This window comes from Pinus tabuliformis, chromosome 3_1 (genome assembly GCF_031772625.1).
Source record: "Pinus tabuliformis cultivar Carrire ecotype Pingquan chromosome 3_1, CPIR1, whole genome shotgun sequence".
Lineage (NCBI taxonomy): Eukaryota > Viridiplantae > Streptophyta > Pinopsida > Pinales > Pinaceae > Pinus > Pinus tabuliformis.
This window is the reverse complement of record NC_142301.1, coordinates 265,851,769-265,878,079: the sequence shown is the minus strand read 5'-3', so window position 1 is coordinate 265,878,079 and position 26,311 is coordinate 265,851,769. Positions and strand designations below refer to the sequence as shown.

General features: G+C 39.5%; 1 protein-coding gene across 1 annotated transcript in view; it reads left to right on the top strand.

Moving 5' to 3' along the window:
* LOC149186815 (transmembrane and coiled-coil domain-containing protein STS1-like) overlaps nucleotides 1-26,311 on the top strand; it is a 280,446-nt gene that overhangs the window by 104,799 nt on the left and 149,336 nt on the right. Inside the window, exons 6-7 of the mRNA XM_089411146.1 lie at nucleotides 6,587-6,684; nucleotides 6,877-6,968. Of these exons, the coding sequence (XP_089267272.1) occupies nucleotides 6,587-6,684; nucleotides 6,877-6,968 (190 nt within the window). The remainder of the gene's footprint in view (nucleotides 1-6,586; nucleotides 6,685-6,876; nucleotides 6,969-26,311) is intronic.

Below are 26,311 nucleotides of genomic sequence, written 5' to 3'. Positions count from 1 at the left end.
CTGTTCTTAAGATTTGCAGATACCCTAGCCACATATTTATAGTGGTTGCTCCTTGCAAATAAGCTGACTTGTCATGTGAAACGTTGTGTTTCCTAGTTCTGAGCCGACGTGACATTTAAATATATATTTTTGAGGCCGACATGATGTTTTCTTCAACATTTTGCTTGTTGCCTTCTATAAGAGGATTGTGCTCGTCTTTGTAGGGCTTCTACACACTTTTGTAGACTTGAGTACATTACACATAGGCTCATGAAGAGCTTCTTTATACGTGACATGAATCTTTGACATATTAATAAATCCTAAAGGCATCAAGAAGAAGTCGTCGACCTGATGACACTTCTTGCTCATGAAACCCATGTAGCAAGGCATACAAAATGAATTTATTCACTTTTATTACATCATTTACAAAGATCATGTCATTATGAAGACCGAGCCTAGTTATAGTTTCTTCAACACTCCCTCTTAACTAGGGGGGTATTCATAATGGTACTTGGTCATTCTCAATCTGAAGAATTTCTCATAAGAAGAATCGGATTTGCAATCCATCTGTTATAACATCATTTCAACCAACATTGATTTCATATAGCAAGGCCTTGACTAACAACTCTATCTCTCACTTGGATAAGAGCACACAATGTTGGTGAGACCAATGACCGATAGACCAATGTTGGTGAGATCATTGTCTCTCTTAGGGTCATACCCACCCAGGTGTTCTCTGAGTATGCCCTACTAGGACTATTCTAACCCCGCTCCAGAAATTGAACTGACTGGTCTCCCTCAGTGTGTTCTCCAAGTGACCCTCAGGCCTCGTCTTATACTTTTCTCGTTGACAGATCAACGGCCGAGGACTATTCTAACATAGTTTTATATTAATTCACATTAATATTTTATTTTCCCTAAGTTTAGACTTAGGGACTCCATTAAAAATATTAATTATTTCAATATCTCCCAAACTGTTTAGAATCTGCCCAAACCCTTTCTGGGTATTGGAGATCTCATGTGCCTTAGCCTCTCCACCAATTTTCGTGGCTAGAGCACATCTGATACTACCTCAAATCAACAGCGACTCCCTCTTTCCTTTGCCTTTTTCTTCAGCTTCCTCCATCCTTCCGGCGATATGAGCTTCTTTCCATAGCATTGAATCTTAGCTATACTATTCTGTCTTGAAAACTTCCATTGCCTTTCTGAACATGTTTAAATCTTTTTAACGTTCAACACTTTTGTCCATAACTTGTTCGTCTTCCATCTTGCATAGATAGTGCAAGTTGTTGCATGAGGAAACCTTCTTTACTGCATTTCAGAGAGTATATCTTCTAGCATTTCATGTATCCCTTTTATGTCTCCTTTCTTGTTGAGATGTGATGAAGAAATCTTCACTTTGATCTTGTTGAAGCTGCATTGATGCTTGCTCCCGATGATCTTCAAGTTGATGTGATTTTATTGTAGATCCTTGCTTGAGTTGAACAACTAAAATCCTTTCTCCTTTGAGACCTTCTTGTACTGTCCAGTACCAATCACTGAAACTGCTCTAGACTATGAGTTATTAAGATCACTGTGGTATGACAGAGATTATAATTACACTAAATTTGTGGCTAGCATGGTGGTTATTTCAAGACTGGATTAGCACCGAGGCTGTTTGAGGTCCTGCATTTTCTTCTTTTGACCGTGTTCTGGATTCAAACTGTGGGAGAATGTGATCATACCTGAATTGTAGGTGTACGACTTAAATAGTCTTGTTGTTTTAGACTGTCTCCTTCAATGTTTGATGTAGGTTCTGGAACACAAAGCCCTTCAACTTAATTTGATGTTCTTCTTGGAACTTGATCCTTGAATGTCTCTTTTTTGCTCTTCCTTTGACTTCTGAACCTTCCCTCTGATACCATGTTGAAGAATCGAGGGCATCCGGAATTAATGAGATTCTTCTTAGCATGATAACAATTTGTGAAGTGTTTTTACAATCGTATCTTAGCTTGATCTTCTTATTATTGTTAGTGTGTGTGTTTGCTTCATCAAACTGCGATAAAAAACAAAAGAGACAAAAACCCAAGATATTTGGCTTTCTGCCAGGGCCAAAACCTCTCCTTCTTGTAGAGGAAAACCCGCACAATTTTTTTTTTCTTATAGAGATTCCAATTGACAAATACCAAGACCATGACCCTTGACTTCCTAGGCCACTCCAAGACCAAGACACCAATCCTCTTCTTTGTCACTGCTGAGCTTATCATCATTACTGCTGCTATACTGAGGTCCTCGTTTTTACATCACTGCTATTATAATTGCTTGCATCATCGAGGCCATCACTGTGATCCTTACTTCTACAACACTGCTGCACCTTCATCAATATCATTAATGCTCCTTCGCATAATACTTTCTGCGTCAAAATCTTGTATATACATCTCTGAGAGCTGTACCGAGATCTTCATCAAACATCTGATCTTGAACCTAACACGATTATGACCAAGATCATGATTACCATCATCCATAATATATGTCAAGACAGAGTGTCACTGTGAGAACTCCACATATGCTTAAATCATGACTGCATCTATATGCTGAGACAAGGTGAGTCACTGTGAGATCTTTTCATCATGCGTATATAACTGAGATCTTAGTCATCATAGATATGTTGCATCTATCTGGAATGCCAAGACAGAGTGTGCACTGATATCCTTATCATTACAGCTGTGACTGTGAGTATGCCGAGAGGATATAGCTTATATTACGAAATTCTGTGCTATTGTGGGATCATCGTGATCCTCTCCATCGAGACTATAGAATCCTCGAGACCATCATAATCATGACGAGACTGTATCTCTCCATCCATAAGTAACTGCGCTTTTCTTCTTGCACCGAGAGCTTCATTACTATGACGAGAGTGCTACCGCTGAGAGGGTCCCATTGTAGATACTTATTGTAATTATATACGAAGTTGCAGAGGCTCGTGTGCACTCTCCTGCACCTTTATTCAAGACCCTACAACGCTGTGCTTGACCGAGAATGTGAGGAGGCCGAGATGTTATCTGTGGTGCCCATACGAAACACAGAGATACTAGCCTGAAGTCCTTCTGCCTGCACCTTAAACCCATTGGAGGACGCAGACAAATCCGAGCTTCTGTTCTTAAGATTTGCGGATACCCTAGCCACATATTTATAGTGGTTTCTCCTTGCAAATAAGCCGACTTGTCAAGTGAAGCGTTGTGTCTCCTAGTTCTGAGCCAACATGACATTTAAATATATATTTTTGAGGCCGACATGATGTTTTCTTCAACATTATGCTTGTTGCCTTCTATAAGAGGATTGTGCTTTGTCTTTGTAGGGCTTCTACACTCTTTTGTAGACTTGAGTACATTACACATAGGCTCATGAAGAGTTTCTTTATACATGACACGACTCTTTGACATATTAATAAATCCTAAAGAAATAAAAAGAAGTCTTTGACCTAATGACATTTCTTGCTCATGAAACCCATGCAGCAAGGCATACAAAATAAATTTATTCTCTTTTATTACATCATTTGCAAAGATCATGTCGTTATGAAGACCGAGCCTAGTTACACTTTCTTCAACACCAATTGCACTTGAATCAAGGGGAGGTTTACTTCAAGATTATTGTGGGACAATGGTGGGGGCAAATGATTATTCAAGTGAGGGTCCAAATGTAGTGAGTTTGGGCTCATTGAATTGGTTAAAATGCTTGGTCTTTCTTCTGCTTCTAAGCATAGCTAACCTGACCCTTTTTTCCTCCTTTCTTTCGTTCAATTTTAGTGTGACTGGGCAGTTGGTTAGTGTTTTGAGGTTCCATCCGACGCCTTTTTCTCTTTTTTACGAGAAATTCTTTGGCGTAAATCACAAGATAAATCGTTTGTCGACGCGTTTCGAACCAACAAGTGTGGTTCTCTAGTAGGGTTGTATTAGTATTTTGATTTTTGGATACTCCTGAAATTCTACAGTGCTCTCTCTCTTTCCAAAGTTTTCCCTTTGTCTGTTTGTGGGTCTGATTTTGGTTGGGAGGATGCCTTTTAGTTCTAGAAGGCTTGTTATCTCCTTTCTTTTGCACAGTGTCCCCATCAATCTTTGTAGGGGATGGTTTTCTCTTTTGCCTGATTGCCAAAGGTCTCCTCAGTGTGTTTTCTGGAGTCCAAATTCAGAGCCCCCTCTAAACAATCCTTTGTTTTAGACATCTTTGCAGCAGAGTGGAATGACATCATTGGAGCTCCAATTTCGGATTGGGTATTGTACAAAATTCGTCATAGGATGGATTATAGAGAATTGCAGGAAATTAGGAGGGTGTCGAGAAGTGATGAGGAGGCCAGCCAGGCCAACATATGTTCTATTATGATGGCTACAGGTAAGCCCCAAGGGATAGCTCAGTTGGTCAAGTTCCTGTTCCTAAGTACCTTGCCTATTGGGAGGTCACGGGGTCAAGTCTCCTCGATGCCCTTGGGGTTAGGCATTGCTAGTTTGGCTGGTGGGTAGATCTACCTAGATTTTCCCGTGGATGTAGTGGCCACTTAGTGTTCGTGAACCACCCAAAAAATACGATGGCTACAGGCAGAATTTAGGAACAAGACAATCAAGCAACTTTATAAATTGCCACAATAATAGTTTCCTTGGTTCAATTTAAGCTCCAAATCTCTTTGTTGGAGTCAGACTGCAACATGCTCTGCACCATGGTTATAAACTTGTCCAGAAGATAACAACTGGGGGCCTCAAATCAGGTTCACGCCATAAATTCCAATTGCGGAGCACTCAGACAAGACAAAACTGTTCACTAGCTACTGGACCATGGAGAAATTGTCAAAGTTGACTTGGACTTGGCCAAAGCAACTCAAAGATAAATTGGCCAGCTGACAGCTGACATGCCTTTTGTTAAGACTATATGCTATGTTTCCGGATACGTGGGTCTGGGTAGTTGGATCCGCGAATCCTCGGATCAAATACAGATGCGGATCCAGAACCACCAGGATCCGCTCAGTTCACTTTAAGAGCCACCTTCAAAGAGTAGATACTTTGCAGTAGGCAACACCTACAAAATCAAATGTGTTTTACCGCGGCTTGATCGAAGAGTCTGCAAAGGAAGGTGTGTCGGTTGGACCAGTTGAGTAACAACATGTGCAGATTTGTTAATAAATGTGTGTCGGAACATTTGACGTTAAAGACTTGCTTTCGAAGAATGGAGCATTCCTAGTAAGCGAGACCTGCAAAAATGCAACTTGATCGAAGAGTCTGAAAAGGAAAAGGAAATTGTGCCGGTCGCACAACATGTGCAGTCCTATTAAAAAATGTGTGTCGGAACATTTGAAATATTATTGAAAAATCCATTGTTGAATCCCACGATTATTTAGTGGCTTGTGTGGACTTTTGAAATATTATTGAAAAATCGATTGCTGAATCCCACGATTATTTAGTGGCCGGCCAGGTCTGACATTACCTTATTATGCTGCCAATTTTAAATTGCCAGCTCTCATACGTTTAGTCTTGGATGGTTTATATTAAATTCCTAAATCCAATTCACTTTATAATCCAATCTAAATAGTTTGTGTCCCTTTAATTTAATTTATGTTTATAATTTTATAATAGTTGTTGTTATGTTTTACATTAATTGTAAACTATTTAATTTGTATGAATACTTAATATTTAATACTTATAAATAACATATTAATTTTAAATTGATTAATGAAACATATTAATTGTTTTATATAAGTATTACAAATTACAAATATATAAACTATGTATTACAAAAAATTCTAATTTATATTTTGAAAAATATAAATATATTTTTTAAAGATATAAAAAATATATGTATATTATTTGTACTTTCCGTTTCCTTAGCGTATCGGGATCCTGGCTTTTCAAAGCACTGGCGAATCCGTATTCGGATCCGAATCCTGTAACTTAGACTATATGTTTAAAGAGTCAGTTTTTAAGCCTTTTTTGTAGAATCTATACTGCCAAGTTTTGCTGGAAGCAGCGGTCAGTTGCCTTGTTTGGCTGTAGCTTTAAGATATTAGTTTGTTCTTCTTTAAAATACTGTTTAAGATTCCTTAAAGAAGACTTTTGATGTACATTTTCTGTGAGCTTTGCTGCAGCGTTTTTCATAATACAAATATCTCCCAGTAATGGTTAAAAAAGAAAAACTACTTTTTCTCCTCCTATGTAAAGCGATATTATATCACTTTATAATGAATTAATCCAGTTTCTGTTATTCTTGTCTACACTGTTTTGTGTGTAAAAACTGGCATCTTTTGCCCAAAGAAGGCATGTTTAAGAAAATGCCTTGTTCTGTTGAACATCAAACCAAACAAGACATTGATAAAAATATCAGTTATTGTAATATATTTGTCTACTCCAAACTGCCAACATATCAACTCAAATTTTGAAGTCCAAAAATGACCTAATAGTTCTTGTGAGAACTTATAGTTCTTAACTGCTAGGTCAATCATGTTTTCTTTCTCTAGAGTTTAAACTGACAGCCACTTAAACGCTGGAAAATTTTATGGCTGCTGTAGATTATTTTAATGGCTAAAATTTAAAATGATCTAATTTAGCATACTGGCACTCTATAATACGAACAATTTTATCTTCAGCTGCGGGAGCTGGCCTTTCTGGGACAAAAATGGCAAGGAGAACAGGTGGCGTTGATGAATTTGAATTTCATCCTATTGGAGAAAATCATCAACAGGGAGTAAGATATTCTCTTTGGTTTTATACTTACATTCAAATACCTCTTTCAAAAAAATCAATTTTCAGTGTTAGGCCTTTTAACAAAAATCAAAATTTTGGGAGGTTATGGTCTGCATTCCACCTTTTCGCTGGATTGTTTGAATCTTATAGATAGTTGAATGTAATCTGGCAATGATTTGGACTAGTCTTGCAGCGTCTAGCAGTTGGGATCATGATTTCTGGGTTCATACTAGAACCTGAGGATTTTACTAGACCATGGCAAGGACATGATGGGGATTTGGAGAGGTATATACTATAGATTATTGTTAATAAGAATATGATCTAATGTGAAAGGATTTTAGATTTCTATAATAAATGATGTATGTTTGTTAATTATGTATTTGTAATCATGAGTAGTATATATCATTGAAAACATGTACTGCTGAGTAAAAAGATCCTTCTTAAACTCAGATTTATCAAGCACTGAGAGGGATCAAATTTCTTAATACATATTGTTTTAAATTTATCTGTTACAAGATGTTATGTTGGTAGACTTTGATAACATTCTCTTTACTAGATCATTTGAATTTTTATGCAAAAGTGCTACATAATAATGATCATTCTGTATATTGGAAGTTTTGCCAGCAGCGTGACATTAACATTTGAAACATCTTTAGGTTGAAGGTGAAATTTGAGAAAGTAGATGAACAGATTTTGTGCACGCAATCTTGATGAAATCTGACATGCACACAGTTTGCATCAATGTTACTTGGGAGCGGGAGCGGGAGCGACCATTTTCAGAAGCTCCCGGTTTGGGAGCGAATCGGGGAGCGATTTTTTAAAAATATATATATTTTTTATATTTTTTAATTTTTGATACATATATGTCAACAAAAACATGTAGAATGATGAAATAGACATAAAAAACATAAAAAAACATAAATTGATCATTGAACCATATCACATCAATCATCTAGAAATTATAATCGTCATCAACCATGTCCATGAGTCTTATAATTCATGATTCATCAAATTCAATATTAAAGTTTCAACTTCAAGTTTCAGAATTGAAAATTCAATAACATTTATCATCATTGATCACCAAAGTAACAAGTTGTACTTGTAAGCCAAGTTTAACCATTACAAGAAGACTAGAAGTAATATCGAAGATATTTCTAAGTCCTAACTTCTAACTGTTAACATGATATGAATTTTGAAATGTTAAAAATTTATAAAATGAAACATGAATAATGAGATGAAATGAAACAACTTTAGTCTTTCACAAAGCATCATATTCATAATTCACAATCATTACCAATGAGTTATAATTGCCAAGGCCCAACTTCAAACTTCAAATTTTCATTGTCACAGTGATATAATGTTTACAAAAAATATCATAATGTCATAATGATATGAAAGAGTCAAGAGTCAAGAGTCAAGGACTCAAAACTCAACAGTTATGAAAACTAAAGTCTAATAGAAACTAAAAAAGACAAGTAAACTGTAAATCTACAAGTGGCCCTTGCCACGAGAGTCTCCAGGAGTATAAGCAGGTCGTGGTGGTCTTCTAGGAGTCTCCCGCACAGACCGACGACCAGAACTAGAGCCTCCACGCGAGGGTGTCGATGGAGGTGGCGACAACAATGGAACAAGACTCGGGCCCCGAGAACTGCTACTGGATGGTGGAGGTGGAGGTGGCATGGCTGCTGCAGCTCCTTCATTTTCATCCCGTACAAGCTCCTCTTCTAGTTCTTCAATATGTACAATGCCATCCTCCAAATTGTCGTCCTCAGGGTGATTGTCCCAAATTTTATATGTGGGATCTTCATTAGCCCGATCACAGTAATGGCTCAACAACCTCAAGTTGTAGTGCACATAAACCAAGCTTTCTGCTCGGTTTTCGTTGAGTCTGTTTCTTTTCACATTATGTATATAATTGTGGGTGCTCCAACACCTCTCTGCAGAAGAAGAATTTACAACCTGTGAAAGAAATTTTTTTGCCAATTTTGGCAAAAGTCCGTGGCCGCCATATGTTTCCCACCATGTGAGAGAATCAAATTTATCTTTGTCGTCCATTGCATGGAAGTTACCATACAAACCACTGCCACTGAAGTATCTGCCTATTTCAAGGCGCACAGCGGCACATTCCTCCCTGTCAGGCACCAACTTTTCTAATGCTTCCAGATATCCTCTAGTTACCTCTTGATCTAAATGGGGTTTGGTCCTAACACCACCCCCTGCTGCAGGTTTGCCCAACCAAGATTCTGAGTAGTATTTTGGCGTAAGGATATACGCCAAGCAATGTAGTGGAAGGTTAAGCCTATTCCACCGTTCACACACACAATCATGAATCAGTTTGTACAAGTTGGGATCTTTATTATGAACAATGTCTTTTATTTCCCCCAACATGGTATCCATTTGCTCATACACCTCGCCAATCACTGGTTTGTCTGTATCTGCAAACCGAATCATGTTATAAATTGGCTTGGTGAAATCCAATACCTGTCTCACAGTTGTCCAAAACTGCCCATCAAGAGCGGCCTCCTCCACCGTTTCAAAACCTGCCATGTCAGCTACATTTGTAGCCCTTTCCTTCAACACCTGCCAATGTGGACTTGATACCATGCTAGCTAATGCCTCTCTTACCTTCAAAAGGCGCCTGAAGGTGAGGTAATAGCTACCAAATCTAGTCCTCGCAATCTTCAGCAACTCCAATCTCGAGTGACTGCGGAAAAGGCCATGGGTATTGCTATGATTTGTAATAAATTTTATCATTTTTTTTCCTTTCTTGTACAATTCACCAATCCATTGGTATTGTTCATTTTTGTTTTTGACAATATCATGCAACAGAAGGTTCAATGTGTGAACCAAAGATCCAGACCAAAATATGTTCGGGTATTTATCCTCAATAATTGCTCCCGCTGCCTTACAATTAGGAGCATTATCAGTGATGACTTGGATGACATTGTATGGGCCAATACGCTCAATTGTTTCAAGCAATGCTTCTGCAATGTTGATAGCGGTCTTGAACTTGTCTGAGTAATCATGTGCAGCTAGAAAGATGGGACCACTTCGGGACACAGCAAGAACACTTATCAATGGCTTGCCTTTTACATTTGTCCATCCATCAGATACAATGGACACCCCATTGTCAGTCCAAGAACTTGTCATTTTATTCAAAGAATGTGATATTTTTGCTTTTTCATGATCAAGGCCAACAGTTCTTGCCTTGTCATACCCAGGGCTCTTGTATCCTTTAGGGGCATCATTTATGGCAGAAACCATTTCGTGCCAATAAGGTGAGCGTAGAACATTGAATGGTATCCCACATGCATAGAGGAACCTGTAAACTTTTGAATCCACATCATTCCTACACCCCTCATCAAGGAAATCTGATATGGTTCTACGCCTTAAAGATGATGACCCTGTGCCTCCATGTCCATATCCACTGCCTTGGGAGGATGCTGAAGGAGTTCTTTGTGATGGTGAGATTGGTTCAAAGAAACCCCTTGATCTTTTTGTTCTGTATTGGGCGTCCTCCTCTTCCTTTATGTATTTGGCTCTATCTGCTGTTGACACCGCTGCACAAGTTTTGATTCCTATTTGTTTCTCTCCATCCCATGGCCTTTTCCCGCAGAGGTGTCTTCTAGCACGGGTGTATGAGCCTGTGTAATCAGTGTTGCAATGGGGGCAATGAAATTTAGTGGTTCCACCCCCTTTCCCTGTTTCAGCCCTGTGAACATATTTCCACAATGGAGTTTGGTCTTGTTTAGTTTTTTGAGGGTCATGTTCACCCTCCTCCACCTCCTCCTCACTGGGGTTTTCACCCATTTGACTTCCTCCGGCTTCTTCATCCACCTCTTCAGTTTCAGGCCCCCTCCGTTTCCTACTCTCCACCACCATAATAACAATAAAAGGGACCAGGAAGAGGAAAATGCCAATAAATATCCCCAGGTCCATGGTGTTTGATGTTTGTAGGGTTTGAGTCTTGAATCTGCAAATTAATTTAGTTTATTGGGATTAATTCATTTAATTTATTAATTTAATTTACATACATGATCTTTAAACTCAAACAGCTAAATTAAACTAACCAAATTAACTACCTAACCAGCTAAACTAACTAAATGATTAAGTTACTTACCTCTGCAGGCTTGCTCCTCGCTCCTTGGCACTTGCTCCTCGCTCCTCAGCTCTGGCTCCTTGCTCCTCAGCTCTTGCTCCTTGCTCCTTTGCTCTTGCTCCAGCTCTCAATCTCTTGCTCAATGAAGTTGAAATGAAATTTTTTTGGCCCATTGGGCTTATAAAATAAAAAAAATTTCTAAATTTTTTGGAAATTTCGGGTCCGGCGGATTTTTTTCCGCCGAACCGCTCCCGGCCCGTCTGAAATCGCTCCCGGAGCGTTTTTTAATGCCCGGGAGCGATCGCTCCCCGATCGCTCCCGGGCATTAAAAAACGCTCCGGGAGCGCGGGAGCGATCGCTCCCTGAGTCGCTCCCTAACAGACCAGGGAGCGTAAATTTTTTTATGGGAGCGCGCTCCCGAAAATTGCTCCCGTCCGGGAGCGATTTTGGGAGCACGCTCTCGACCCGCTCCCGAGCCGCTCCCGCCCGGAGCGCGCTTCGGGAGCGGGTTCGAAGGGGGGGGGGCGCTCCCCCGCAACACTGGTTTGCATGAACTGCAGATGGTATAAGCATCTGTAAAAAATGAGCATTGTTGTCGCTCAAATTGTAGATCTTTATGCGACAACGCTCAGGGCATGGGCTGTCACTCCAATCCCTGCCCTCTCCGTTTAAGCTATCTCCTAAATGCAGGTTAAGAGGGTTAGTCCCTGTAGAAGAGATGATGAGAAACTTGTTGGAAGCCAACAAGTCAAGGAGATACAACTGAATGGCCTAACAACTTGATTTAAAATTAGGTGACAAGTAAGATTATTAAGCACAACAAGATTAGATTTCTTGAGATTATGAATGAGAGACCAGTGCCTTCAAGATTAATTACTTGCACAATAAAGATTAATGCACCAAGTTACTGGATGAACAGTTGTTGCGGGATGCAAAGTCTATCCTAAATGAAGTGCAGGACCTAATCTAATGTGAGATGCAAGATCTTGGTAAATTTTAGTTAGATGCCTAGTCTAGGTGAATCCTTCTTCTCAATTATTTCGAAGCTAGTCTTGAACGCAAGTTGTAGAGAGAAGCCCAAAGGAAGGAGGCTAAGGCCTCATTAACAATACCTCCCATGGGGTTCTAACCACCTAAGTGCCTCCGTTCCTACAAGGGATTGCCCATAAGATAACTGCAAGATCACCTATGTTAACTGCGGATGAGGGTCTAGACTTCTCAAATTGTGTGAAGAAGGTGGTCCTATCTTTCTTACAACCAAGCTTATGCTTGGAGGTATATTTTAGAGATGCACTTCTAACTTAGAATAAATATGCAATTGCATTATCGCTTCAATGAGATTACCAAGATGTAAAATGCTTCCATGTGACAATATCACTTGAAATCAAGATGATCACAATGTTTTCTTAATAGAACATGAGAAGAGCAATTGATAAAGCACTTAGAGATCACTTTATCTCAACGAAGCAAGATTAGAAATAATTATTACTCAATGAGGATTGAACATATCACTCTTCAGAGTAAACTACAATTACAAATGATGGAAAAATCACAAGTTCAGGAGCTTCTCCTTAGACCAGAGGACCCAAGGGGCAAGCATAAAGAAATTTCGACATATCACATGCCTCTCAGTGCACTAGAGCAATTCCCATTTCATTGCAAGGTCACTTGTCCCATTGGAAATGGGTTGACTGGAAGTTGCATAATTGGAAAAGAGACTGTGAAAAATTAGGCTATTGAGATCAATCACAGTGCTTGTGGGACTTGTCACCTTTGACAAAATATATTTAGAATAAAAATGGGCATTGTTACCGCTCAAACTAGCAGAGGTCCTAAGGGGGATCCCTAAAGGGAAAATGCTAGGCCAAGGGTAGCAAATGGAGACTTAGCCCACTATCACCTCAACTAAGGCTCCCTTCTATTTACGGATTTTTCACCGATGGGAGGAGATCCGATATGCATGGAGTCACTAATGAATGATAAGTCAATGGATATGAGTGACCCAAACCCTTTCCCAGAAAAGTTTGAAGGATGGAGCTTGCTTGCTTTCTAAGCAATTTACTATGTGTTTCTAGGGAAAGGGAGAAAGGATTTTGAGGGTTAGGTTTATGGGAATAGGCTTGTGAAAGAGTTATCCAATCCCTAAAATCCTTGTTAGAATTGGTATCTCAGATGGTTCTTGAAGAATGGTCTTTTGAAGAAGCAGGACCACACGGGGCCAAGTGGACTCAGTCTAGGGTACGAGGAAGGAATGTAGCAACCAATGATATTCTTACCCTAGGCAAGGTGGGAAAAGGATCAAAGAAAGTATTTTCACTCAAAGATGTTGTTTTGACCCTATGAGGTACTAGCTTTGGGGATGGTAGGGCAAGTTTTGATCCCGGAGCTAGGGCTTGGCTTTTCTCCTAACTCCACTGTCGGAATGTCTTCAAAATTGGAGGAGAGCTAGAGGAAAGGCGAATGCAGTAGACCCTAGGAGATCAAATTTTTTTGATGGCTAGCTTGTCGGGAAATTGATGATCTAGGTAACCCCAATGTGGCTAGACCTAGGAGGATGGAGTCTATGTTGACTAAGAGTAGGATTTCTTGGTTCCTAGTAAAGAAGGCATCAAGATCACTTCATTTTGCCTTCTATGTCAATAAGAAGCAACCTAGCAGCTTTTATACTTCGATGTGCAAGAGGAATGGCTTGTCAATGTTAAATGTTACCCCTAGGAGATTTCACATACATTGCATAGCCCATACATTGAAGGAAAGCTATTATAGAGACAAATTCTAGAATATTAAGCAGTAAATGCATGCAACAATTAGCCCTAGAACAACGAGCATCCCAATCCAACATATATGACAAAAGTAAACAATAATAACATCAAAAGTACGTACTTACATGTAATAGAGTATATCCAACCATTCACAATTGACAATAAAGAAGCTCTAAGAGAAGATAGACCAATATCCACATCAAATTCATCCATAAAGCTCCAATTTATCCTTAGAAAAAGTGTGAAAATCTCAAGAGAGATAAGAGATCCCACAAAGTGATGATGAGAAATGAACTCATTTCACTCCTATATATAAGCAAATTAGGAGTTTGAATTAGCCTCCTTGGCCTACATAAGTCCCAAAAATAAAATAATGTGCTAATAATACAACTTTTGGTGACAAGCCCACCAAACTAGCTCATAAATGAAAAAATAAGCTTCTCAAGACGACAAATAATCTATGCATGTCGTAGGGCCCTCTAAGAGACCTAATGAGGTCCATGGGTGCCACAATAAAAAATAGGACCCTCAAAAGCAATGGGCAAGGTGTTGGCCCTTTGTAATAACTATGGTGCTCCAAATGACATGTGGGGGCACACAACTGTCCTGCAAGGGCTAGGATGATAGTGAAGGTGATGCCACATCACCGTACAAGTCCTGGATCATCTGCCAAGTGTATGGTGTATATCTAGGGCCGACTGGGCATGATGGGTCAGGTGCATCCTCTTCATCCAGTAAGTGAACCACAAGCAATCTCTGAATGGCGGTGGGGACCCATGAAGTGCAATCCGCGACTATGGAGGCCCATGCCTTTCAACGCTCACCACATATGTGTCAATGTTGCCCTGTAGAGGATCAGGACCTCGTATAGGGAGACCAAACCCCAAATGGAAATCATCTACATCTTGCATAAGATCCAATGCCTCCCCTAGACTTCCAGTACAACAAGTCATTAGAGAAATCGAGTAAATGAGCTTACCTAATCATGGACCCCACAGGTGGGGACTTCATAATGGCCTGCCCTTCCATAATGGGCTTCAGGATGTGCTAATGTCTCCTCAACTCCAAATGGGGTTAAGCAAGTAACCTATTAAGTGGTTTCTACCTCTAAAGGGGATAATATAGTCAAGGTACATCCGTCAAAAGGTGGTGGCATGTGGTAGATAGGTGAATGAAGTAGGGGATGAGAAGGGGTAGCCCTTCGTCACGCGCTGGGGTACAAGGGTAGCTAATAAGAGGGAAGCCCACACTTGGGTTTACAATGTGTAGGAGGGAGCAATCGTGGTACATGAGGTGCCCCGATCTTGATTTCTCCACCCTTCTTCATATGCCTTGTGCCTTTTTATGATTTTCTGTGATTAACTATTCGGGGCTCAAGGGGTTAGAGCATGATGTATAAGGTATAGCAGTGAATCCCCCCTTTTAGGTGGGGCAGTTCATTGCCCTCCAGGGGTTGGGACAATAATGGGTTCCTATATGTTGAGGAAGGCTCATAGAACTTGTGGGAACCAGGGTGATGACCATGATGATGGGTAGAGCTCATGTGTTGGCTTTTGCCCACATGCTAAATGTTTTTGTCCCGTCCATTTGTTGCATTTTGTGGTAATTTTCTTGTTGAATGTGGCCATATTTGCTTTTAACTTTCTTTTCAGTTGCATCAACCTCTGGGCTTCATCCCAAGCCATGACCCAAGTTGTGGGCAAGTGGAAGGGGCGAGCTAACCCTATGTGGACCCGATGGAGGAATGTGGACCCAAGTGGGAGAAATAATGGATGGGGTAATAATGAATGGAAAGAGGGTAATATAAGCAGATAATGGTGTGGGACCATGCAACCAAAATTAGGGTTTCTTGTGAAATACCATCCCTGGAACCCAATGGTCAGTAAAAGAGATCCCACGGGACTAGAATCCAAGGTTAATTCCTAAAAGGGGTCTAGGGGACTGAAGCAAATACCTACCCCATTCTTTCTGCCAAATCCCCCTATTAATCTGTACCTAGAAGTGTCCTTGATAAGCAAACTACAATGCTCAATTTCCAAATGACAAGGCATACCTTTAGATTCGGGAGACCCACCTTCAAACATACGATCATGGCAGATGGGCGAGGGACCACATTGCTGGTGGAGAAATGTCACAATGAGCTAGTTGATGGCTGCAAAGGGCTGCTAGCTGCCGACTGAGGACCATCTTGCAGAAAATAATTTCTTCTAGGGATATTACCCACAAAATGGTGGGTAACATCTGGCTCCAATTGGGACATGATCTCTCGAACAAGTTGGCAAAGCTACTCGATCGGGAGGTCACGGGAACTCCAACAATCTCTTGGTTACGGTAGACCTGTCAGCGACACATATAATAAGTGGAAAAACACGGGGCAGTATGCTTTCGCGGCGCCTCATGATCACACATGCTAGTATGTTAGGCCATAAAATAAACAGAAAAATAAAATATGCAAATTTTAATCAAAGTGCAGCTAATATACCATGAGAAATATCACATGACGTTAGTTCTAATGCAAAAATCAGCATGCAATGTATCTTAGTGTACCATGCATATGACACAATGTCAAGTGCTAGGTATAATCATAGATCCAATGCAACCAACATGTCAATTGATCAATACAAGAATGCATATTTCCATGATTATTTTTGCAATGGACTTGACAATATAAATGTGAATAATGATGTGAGGAGTTACAGGGGCAGGAGGTGGGAAAACAGAAGAACCATATTATATAGAAAGGAACCTTAGAAGAAGGGAAAGACATCATCTGAGAAGATTGAATTTGGTCATCTTACTAGGAGATAGAAATGTCAATGATCAAGTACATGATTCTTTGATGAAGAGCTATCTCAGACCCATCATCCTCTAGGTAAGAAGGATTGAATGTCTCAAGCGCATTTAGGATGATGTTATTTTTGTCATTGGGAAAACAAGAAGTGGACTTGTCATTGTATTTGGGGAAAAACCATGATTCCTGGTTCTTCATAGGGGAAAGCAACCCTTCATTAAGACTAGGGGAATGAAGATCATCACAAACATCTATTTCTAGGGCAGGGGCATAACAAGGGGAGGAATGCTCAATCATGAAGAAAAACCCTTTATTAGTGGCCCAGCCTAAGGAAGAATCTTCCTCAATTTCTTCTATGTTAGAGTCATTAGAATTTCCCACAATTTTGGAAGACTCTTCTTTGATTGAATCATCTTGGAACATAAAGAAGAGACCTTTCCAATCACTAGGAAGGGCTTCATAAGGGCCAACATTGTTATTTAGAAGGGGCAAAGCATTTTCTTCTTCCCTTAGCTCATTCTTATGGACTTGAGAGACCATGGGGTCTTCATTTTTATAATCATACCCAATTCCTCAATCGACAACCCAAAAGTTATTTGTAGATTGTTTGTTTATTTGATTATCATGATCTTCTTTGGAATCCTCCCATTTTTCGCTATATATTTGGTGTTGGTTAGGATGCCCTTCATTCTCTTCTTTAGATAGGGAGGACTTTTCCTCTTTCATTCATTCCCGAAGAATGATCTCCAAGGTATTTACTACATGATTTTGATAAATGCTTGAAGAAGAAGGTCATCAATAGGACTTTTTTTATATTCACTCTTTTGTGTTATGGAGCCTTTCCGATTGCTCACAATAGTGGGAGGAAATATCTTGGGAGTTATATGTGGCCATCAGTTTTTTGCCAGGACTCTTTTTCATATTCCATCGTCCATTCTTGCAATGTCTGAGGGCTCTCAGGGTTGAGATCTTCCCCATTATCCTTAGAGGACATGTTTTCCAATTCATGAGTCCCTCCTTTGGCATTATTATTAAAGTACGCATCAATAAGAGGCCCTTGTTCAAACATAAAACAATATCTAACATTTGGGATATGTCTTCATTAGATTGGAAACTGTACCCTTCATGCAACAAGAACTGCCTAGTCAACATTGCAAGAGAAGGAATGCTTTTAGGTTTACATGATTCAAGCCGATCAGTACTTGGGGCAATGGATAGGACAAACAATTCGATTTGATCACAAGGTTGAGTTATATTTTTCTTTGAAAGGTACCTTATGAATCTTACCACGTGGTTGGCTATAGAATGTGGATCCCCATCAAACATTGGCGTATTCTTCGTGGTTTTCGATGAAGGGTATCTTGGGGGACCTGTCATATCTATGGTAGGAAAATATGTGGTCAACATGTTCCTGGGTCCTTAATGACATGGAAATCGCCAGGGTGAATGAAATTGCCTTAACAAATGCTTGCTTCACCCTACAAGCATTGACTTTTAAGTTCAATGAAGAACTAGGGCTTCGTTCTTCAAATGGAGTCGCCAATAATGATATGTCAATATGTCGTATGGGGAACAAAACACACATTTCGTGTCATCATGACAACGGTGCCAAAATGTTACTGCTCAAACTAGCAGGGGATCTTAAGGGCAAGTGCTAGGCGAAGGGCAACAAATGGAGACTTAGCCCACTGTCATTTCAGCTAAGGCTCCCTTCTATTTTCAGACTTTCACTGATGGGAGGAAACCCGATATGTATGGAGTCACTAATGAATGATAAGTCCATGGATATGAGTGACCCAAACCCTTCCCCAAAAAAGTTTGAAGGATGGAGCTTACTTGCTTTCTAAGTAAGGTACTATGTGTTTCTAGGGAAAGGAAGAGAGGATTTTGAGGGTTAGGTTTATGGGAATAGGCTTGTGAAGGAGTTCCCCAATCGTTAAAATCCTTGTTAAAATTGGTATCACAGATGGTTCTTGAAGAATGGTCTTTTGAAGAAGCGGGACCACACGGGGCCCAGTGGACCCAGTCTAGGGTATGAGGAAGGAATGTAGCAACCAATGATATTCTTACCCTAGGCAAGGTGGGAAAAGGATCAAAGAAAGTATTTTCAATCAAAGATGTTGTTTTGACCTAATGAGGTACTAGCCTTGGGGATGGCAGGGCAACTTTTGATCCCAGATCTAGGCCTTGGCTTTTCTCCCAATTGCATTGTTGCAATGTCTTCAAAATTGGAGGAGAGCTAGAGGAAAGGCCAGCGCAAGAGACTCTAGGAGATTGAATTTTTTTGATGGCTAGCTTGTTAGGAGATTGATGCCCTAGGTACCCCAATGTGGCTAGACCTGGGAGGAGGTGAAGGAATATGGTTTCTAGTGACGACCCTTGGTAGATCAGTGCCTTGATCTTTGGGAGAATGGAGTCTATGTTGTGTAAGAGTAGGATTTCTTGGTTCCCAGTCAAGGAGGCTTCAAGATCACTTCATTTTTCCTTCTAGGTCAAGATGAAGCAACCTTACAACTTTTACACTTCGATGTGCAAGAGGAATGGCTTGTCAAGGTCTAATTTTACCCCTAGGAGATTTCGGTCACATTACATGGCCCATACATTGAAGGAAAGCTATTATAGAGACAAATTCCATAATATTAAGTAGTATATGCACACAACAATTAGCCCTAGAACAACAAAAATCTCAATCCAACATATATGACAAAAGTAAACAAGAGTAAAATCAAAAGTACGTATTTACATGTAATAGAGTAGGTTCAACCATTCACAGTTGACAATAGAGAAGCTCCAAGAGAAGATAGACCAAAATCCACCCATCAAAATTCATCTATAAAAGCTCCAATTCATCCTCGAGGAAAAAGTGCAAAATTATCTAAAGAAGGGAGAGATCCAAACCAAAGTGATGATGAGCAAATGAGCTCATCCCACTTGTATTTACACAAAACTTAGGAGTTTGAATTGGCCTCTTTGGCCTACATAAGCCCCAAAAATAAAATAATGTGCTACTAATACAACTTTTGGTGAGAAGCCCACCAAACTAGCTCATAAATGAAAAATTAAGCCTCTCAAGAGGTCAAATAATAATCTATGCATGTCGTAGGGCCCTCTACGAGGCTTAATGAGGTCCATGGGTGCCATAATGAAGAATAGGACCCTCAAAAGCAGTGGGAAAGAGGTTGGCCCCTTGTAATAACCCGTGGTGCTCCAAATGACATGTGGGGGCACACACCTATCCTCATGGGTCTCCAAACAAATCGAAGATGGTTGTAGGTTGCCTGCAAGGGCTAGGATGATAGTGTAGGTGATGCCACATCATCGTACAAGTGTTGGATCATCTGCCAAGTGTATGGTGTATATCTGGGCCTGGCCGGGCATGATGGGTCAGGTGCATCCTCCTCGTCCAATAAGTGAACCACGAGCAATTTTTGAATGGTTGTGGGGATCCATGAAGTGCAATCTGCAGCTGTGGAGGCCCATGGCTCTCAACACTCACCCCATATGTGCCAATGTAGACCTTTGGAGGATTAGGACCCCGGTATAGGGAGACCAAACCCCACATGGAAACCATCTGCAATCCTGCATAAGATCTAATGCGTCCCCTAGTCTTCTAGTACAACAAGTCATTAGAGAAATCAAGTAAATGAGCTTACCTAATCATGGACCATAGGTGGGGACTTTGTAATGGCCCGCCCTTCCATAATGGGCCTCGAGATGTGACAGTGTCTCCTAAACTCCAAATGGGGTTAAGCAAGTACCCTATTAAGTGGTTTCTACCTCTAAAGGGGATAATACAGTCAAGTTACATTCGTCAAAAGTTGGTGGCATGTGATAGATAGGTGAATGAAGCAGGGGATGAGAAGGGGTAGCCCTGGGTCAAATGTTGGGGTACAAGGGTAGCTAATAAGAGGGAAGCTCACACTTGGGTTTACAATGTGTAGGAAGGAGCAATTGTGGTACATGAGGTGCCTCGACCTTGATTTTTCCACCCTTCTTTATATGCCTTTTTCCTTTTTATGATTTTCTTTGATTAACTGCTCGGTGCTCAAGGAGTTAGAGCATGATGTATAAGGTTTAGTAGTGAATTCCCCCCTCTTAGGTGGGGCGGTTCATTGCCCACCAGGGGTTGGGATAATCATGTGTTTCCTATATGATGAGGAAGGCTCATAGAACCTCGGGAACCAGGGTGATGGCCATGATGATGGGGTAGAACTCATGTATTGGCTTTTGCCCACATGCTAAATGTTTTTGTCCGACCATCATTTGCATTTTGTGGTACTTTTCCTGTTGAATGTGGCCATATATGCTTGTCACTTTCTTTTCAGCTACATCAACATTCGGGTTTCATCCCAGGCCATGACCCAAGGTGTGGGAAGGGGCGAGCTAACCCAATGTGGACCCAGGGGGGAGAAATAATGGATGGGGCAATAATGAATCGAAAGAGGGTAATATAGGCGGATAAGGGAGCGAGACTCCCATGGAATACCATCCCTAGAACCCAATGGCCAGTAAAAGAGATCCCACGAGACTAGAATCCAAGATTCCACAAGACTAAATTCCAAGGTTAATTCCTAAAAGGGATCTAGGGGACAGAAGCACAGACCTAGCCAATTCTTTCCGCCGAATTCCCCCATTAATCTATACCCAGAAGTGTGTCCATGATAAGCAAACTACAATACTCAATTTCCAAATGACAAGGCATACCTTTAGATTTGGGAGGCCCACCTTCAAACATATGATCATGGCAGATGGGCGAGGTACCACATGATTGGTGGAGAAATGGCACAATGAGCTAGCTGATGGCTGCAAGGGGCTGCTGACTGAGGACCATCTTGGAGAAAAACAATTCTCCTAGGGATATTACCCACAAAATGGTGGGTAATTGGCATGCCTCAGAGATGCCAAAATTTTCATCTGAGCTTTTTCAAGATAGAAAATCTACATTAGTCACATTATTACCATCACGACTCACCAGGAAGAAAAATAAAAAGCAGAAAAGAAGAAGGAAGAAGTTTGATGCATTTGATGGTCAGGAACAACGTGATATTTGGATAAGTCAAAGTCCTAGCATCTTCAGAATCCAGCACGACACATTTGAGAAGCAACCCATGGATTTGCCCAAAAGTCGACAGATGCTCAACATAAACGTCATTGAAGACATCTGATGCCATATGACATCTTTGTATAATATTTCTAATCCTCCTTTTGTTTCTACCGTTAAAGTTTTTTTATTTGTCATTTACATTTCATGTTTTTAGTTTCATCGTTAGAATTTAACTTCTATTCCAACAGTTGATATAATTTGATGATGTTTATGATGATTTTGATATTTGTTAGAATAGATATCTAACTGATGATTCTGTGTTTTCTTAGATACATGGATACTGGATTCTCACATTCCTTCGCTAAAGCAACATGTCCCCAAGTAGGGCCAGATGTTGACTATGTACATGTCAACAGTTCCAGAAGACAAAGTACAAGGCAGTGGAATAAATTTTTTGTGTCATTATCATCATTGTAATCCTAAATTCTACTTTTGTATTGTGCAATGATTCTAGTATGACTATTAAGCCATGTAACAACACCTAGGTAACCCTATGATTCTCCTCAAAGGGTTTCACTCTCGGGAGTTTTTTAACCTCACCAAATTATTAGTGTTTGTAAACACGAATAATTGACAGATTTTTTCTCCTAGATATACCCCAAAGCTAGAGTGGAACTTGTTGACCACAATTTTGTAACAAGATGTAGGTAAGCCTTTGATTTCGGCGACGAATTTCATTCTAGGAGGTTTTTTAACCTCGCCAAATTATCTGTGTTTCTAAACACCGATAATCGACAATTTTTCCTCTAGCTTAAACCCTAAAGCTATGGTGGAATTCATTGACAACGTCTTAGTCGAGTCCTAGTGTTATATTGAGTCTTTGTAAAAATGGTTTGCGAATAATTTAAGGTATATACTGGATCATATTGTGTCGCATAATTGGGTAATTATTTTCAGGGTCTATAATGAAAGTTTATTCCCCCTTTGAGGGCTGAATTATTTGTAATATTTGATGTAAAAAGACATTTTAGTGCATGGTCCCTCATATTTAGATAGTATGGCTAAAGTACTTGAGGGTGGAAAAAATATTAATCTCCTCATGTCAATTAATTCATTTTCCTAGCTAAATTAAAATTAAATTCTAAGCCAAAAAATTAATAAATTTAGAGTCAAAAATAATTTTAGAGAAATTAGTTCTTCTCCAAGTGGAAAATTTTGTGGGTCAAAGAAAAGTCAAATTTTGGAGGGGTCCGCCACCAAGGGAAGAATGGATATTTTAAGAAAAATTGAGCCCTTGGACCTTGGTGGTTAAGTCAAATTTTTAGGAAATCAATAAAAATATTAATTTTTGGATTAATTAAAAATGGGTTTCAAGTGAAATTCGAAATTTTCTTCAAAATATATATTTTCGACGACAAAGATTAAAAGATGATCAAATTATTATCAACGATCAAGATTATTTTGGCAGGGATGAAGCCAACTAGCCGTTATTTTCCATTTGGAGGATTTCTCTATAAGTAGAAGCCATTTTTCTTCTCAAGTCATGCTGATCTTGGGCTATCTCTGGATGATGTAAAATTTGTAATGCTTGTATTTAGCCATTGCTCTGCTGGGAGCGTTTTAATATCTTAATAGAAAGACTTTGGGGTTCAGTTCATGGTGTTCTTGTTCCATTGATCTGTGGTACGTACTAGTTATGTGCTAATCTTATATTGTGCTACTTTGTTATATGAATTGTTATTTCGTTTGTCGGTGATAAGAAATTATATTGGTAAACATTATTTTTTATCTTAGGTGTTCTGATTCATTATATGATCTAACGACTCGATTTGAGAAAAATTATAGAGATCTGCAAGTACACTCGCCCTTGGGCTCCAAGTTCATAGATTGTGGGAAAGGGCCGACTATGTTTGGGCTCTAGGAATTTTAATATGGTATTCTAACTTTGCAGAAGGGCTTGTGGCCAATATTCTAACTTTTTGAAAAATACATTTATCCATCGCCATTATTCAAAATTTATTTTTCAAAAAGTTTAATTTACAAACAATTTATATTTGTAAATATTTTGCATAATAATTTTGTAAATTATTTCTAACCCTTGTTTGTAGCAATTGGGGTTTTGGGTTTATTTAAATTTTGTATATATATTGGGGTTTTGGGAAATTTTATTTCATTTGTGCAGGTGAATTCTTAAGCCATCTCAAATTTTGTGAAGGTTTCTCTCACCAAGTGAGACGTCTAACCTTCTTGAAGGAAATCGTTGGGGTTTTGAGGCGGATCTAGGCCTAGGAAGGCAAGATCCAACCTCTAGCTTCTATCTGGGCTCAACGCGTTGAGAAATATAGGGGAAAAACATAGGGTGATTTCTCTTGCTTTAATAACTATTTGTGATGTATTTTTACTTCACTTAATTAGCTTCTTCTTTCACTTGTTATTATTAGTGTTTTTCTTCATCAAACAACTACCAAACAATAAAGAACAATAAGACAAAGGACACAAGGTATAGGCGATCAGCAAGGGCCAAAACCTCTCAAATTTTGAGACGAAAACCCGCAAGAATTCTTCTTCTTATAGAATCTTCAATTGATGAATTCCAAGACCTAGACCCTTAACAAAAAACCCTCCAAGGCCAAGTCAAATGTCCTTCTCCTCCTTCAAGTCAACGTTGGTCAAACTTGATACACTGCTTCAGATTTTGACACTAGCTTTGAATTTTAGCTTGCTGTTGCAGACTTGCAATTTTGGCTTCTTCTACAGAAACCCTAGGTCACATGTGTGGATTGAATATGGACAGATTTTCCTCCTTATTTCGGTTAGCCCGACTTCCTTTCCTTGGCAATTCAGCTTACTAGATAGACCTTCTTTGACCCAAACTTCGGCTCCCTTGAGTGACTGCAATTTGGTTTCTTTTGCTGCAGGATGATGCCCTAATCTTCGCACGTGTGGAGGAATTTAGCCCAAAACAGATTGAGAATGCTTTTCTCTTCTTTCTCCTTCCTTCGCTAGGTATTAGGCTTCTTTTCTTGTCTAGATAAAACTTTCTTGTGCTTGAATGAACACCTCTTCAAGTGAGGTCGAGTCCTCCTTTATATGGGCCGACATGTCCTCTTAGGTAGCCTGACTAGCTCTTTTGAAGGCCGACTTGAAGCTTGCATCTTGACTTGGTCTTGGAGGGTCATTTGACTCTATTTTGACTCAAATAATTTTTCTTTTTACAAGATGTAACATGCCCAAATGGGTCTTTCATACATAACAATTGTTGAAAAGTGTAACTAGGTTCGGTCTTCATAATGACATGTAATTATGATTTTTGTAAAAAAGAAAAATAAAATTATTATTGTAATTCTTTCATGGGTTTCATGAGCAAGAGATTTAATTTTTAGATGTCTGCCATTGAGAGCCATTAGGATTTGTCATGTCATAAAAGTCGAAAGGAATCAATGTCATCTATGAAGAACCCTTCTTGGGCATGTTACAAATCTATATGAGTCTATATAATTGTCAAGAAGCCCTCCAAGACTAGCACAAGTCACTCCTCTTCAAGTCGGCCTCTAGATGAAGTGAAGAACTCATGTCGGCTTCACCTAATGGAGACACACCTATTCGAATACATAGGTTGGCTTATTTATATAGGACAACCACTATATATATGTATATAGGGTCTTCGCATTTCAGATAGTCAACAAGTTCAGATCTCTTTGAAATTCGGGTGACAAAGTATAGTGACAAGTTCAGAGACCTCTGTAATTCATATATGAGATTGCAGTGATGCATTCAAATACCTTTTCATTAACTAGTTATTAATTAATCATTATCTACTATCATTATTGTTTTACATTATTTGTATTTTTTTATATATATTTTTATTCATAACAAACTTCCCTAGTAATATATTCCATTACTTCTTGTTCTCTGAGTATCAAGTCAATTCTTTTATTCCATGCTAGATAATGGATGTCCCAACGAGCTTGTTGCTCTCCTTACATAAAGAATCCATATGCCTTGAAGATTCAGACATGATGTAATAATATGATACTTACTTGATACCAATATTCTTCTTGATGATGTCTTCAGCCTTCTTGATGCCTTCAAGATCCTTGAAGAGTCTTCAATGATGTCTTTGAACAATAGCTTCCAAGATCCCTAATGCCTACTTCAAAAATGCCTTCCAAATAGATCTTCTTCCAGAGAGAGATCAACACTCTTCTTGAAGTCTTTTTCTCATATCTTTCTTTGATGCGAGCTTGATGTAGACTTGATCCTTCTTAGTAGAAACCCTACTTCTAGGTCTTCTATCAATGAGTCTTCAACCTTTCTCGAAGTATTCTCCTTCTCTCTTTTCTTGAGAGTTTCTTTTTCCTTCCCCCTTGACAAGAACTTCTAGTATCCTTCCAATTGCCTTCCTTGTTCACCTTTGCCTTGATACCATGTTGGAAAATGGGTAGTGGCAATTATTAATCTTATTTTCCTTTACCTTGATATTTGCTTGTGAATCTTATTTATCTTCTTTAGTTAGATCTTTTCATCAAACACTATCAAGAATAGTAATAGCAACAAAAGAGGACACAAATGTTAGGCTCTCGGCTAAGGGAAAACCCCTCCCAGGGGAAAAACCGGAAACTCTTCTCTTCTTAGAATCTGTTTCAAATGAGATACAAAGAGCCAGACCCTAGACCAAGTCCTTCTCCTAGTACCAAGTCAAACCTTCCTCAAGTCCTTCCTTGATTTTGCATCAACTAGCTTTAATATTGCAACTTTGACCTACCAGCTTCAACATTGCAACTAGTTCTGCAACTTTGAGCCTGCAATTTCGGCCTTGCAGCTTCTTTGGAACCCTAATCCAACCTCCTTTTGAGACCTGTTGAAATTTGGTACCGGAGGACAGGTGGTTCCCTTAGGCTTTGATCTTTGGCCTAGGGAAAAGTGTCCAAA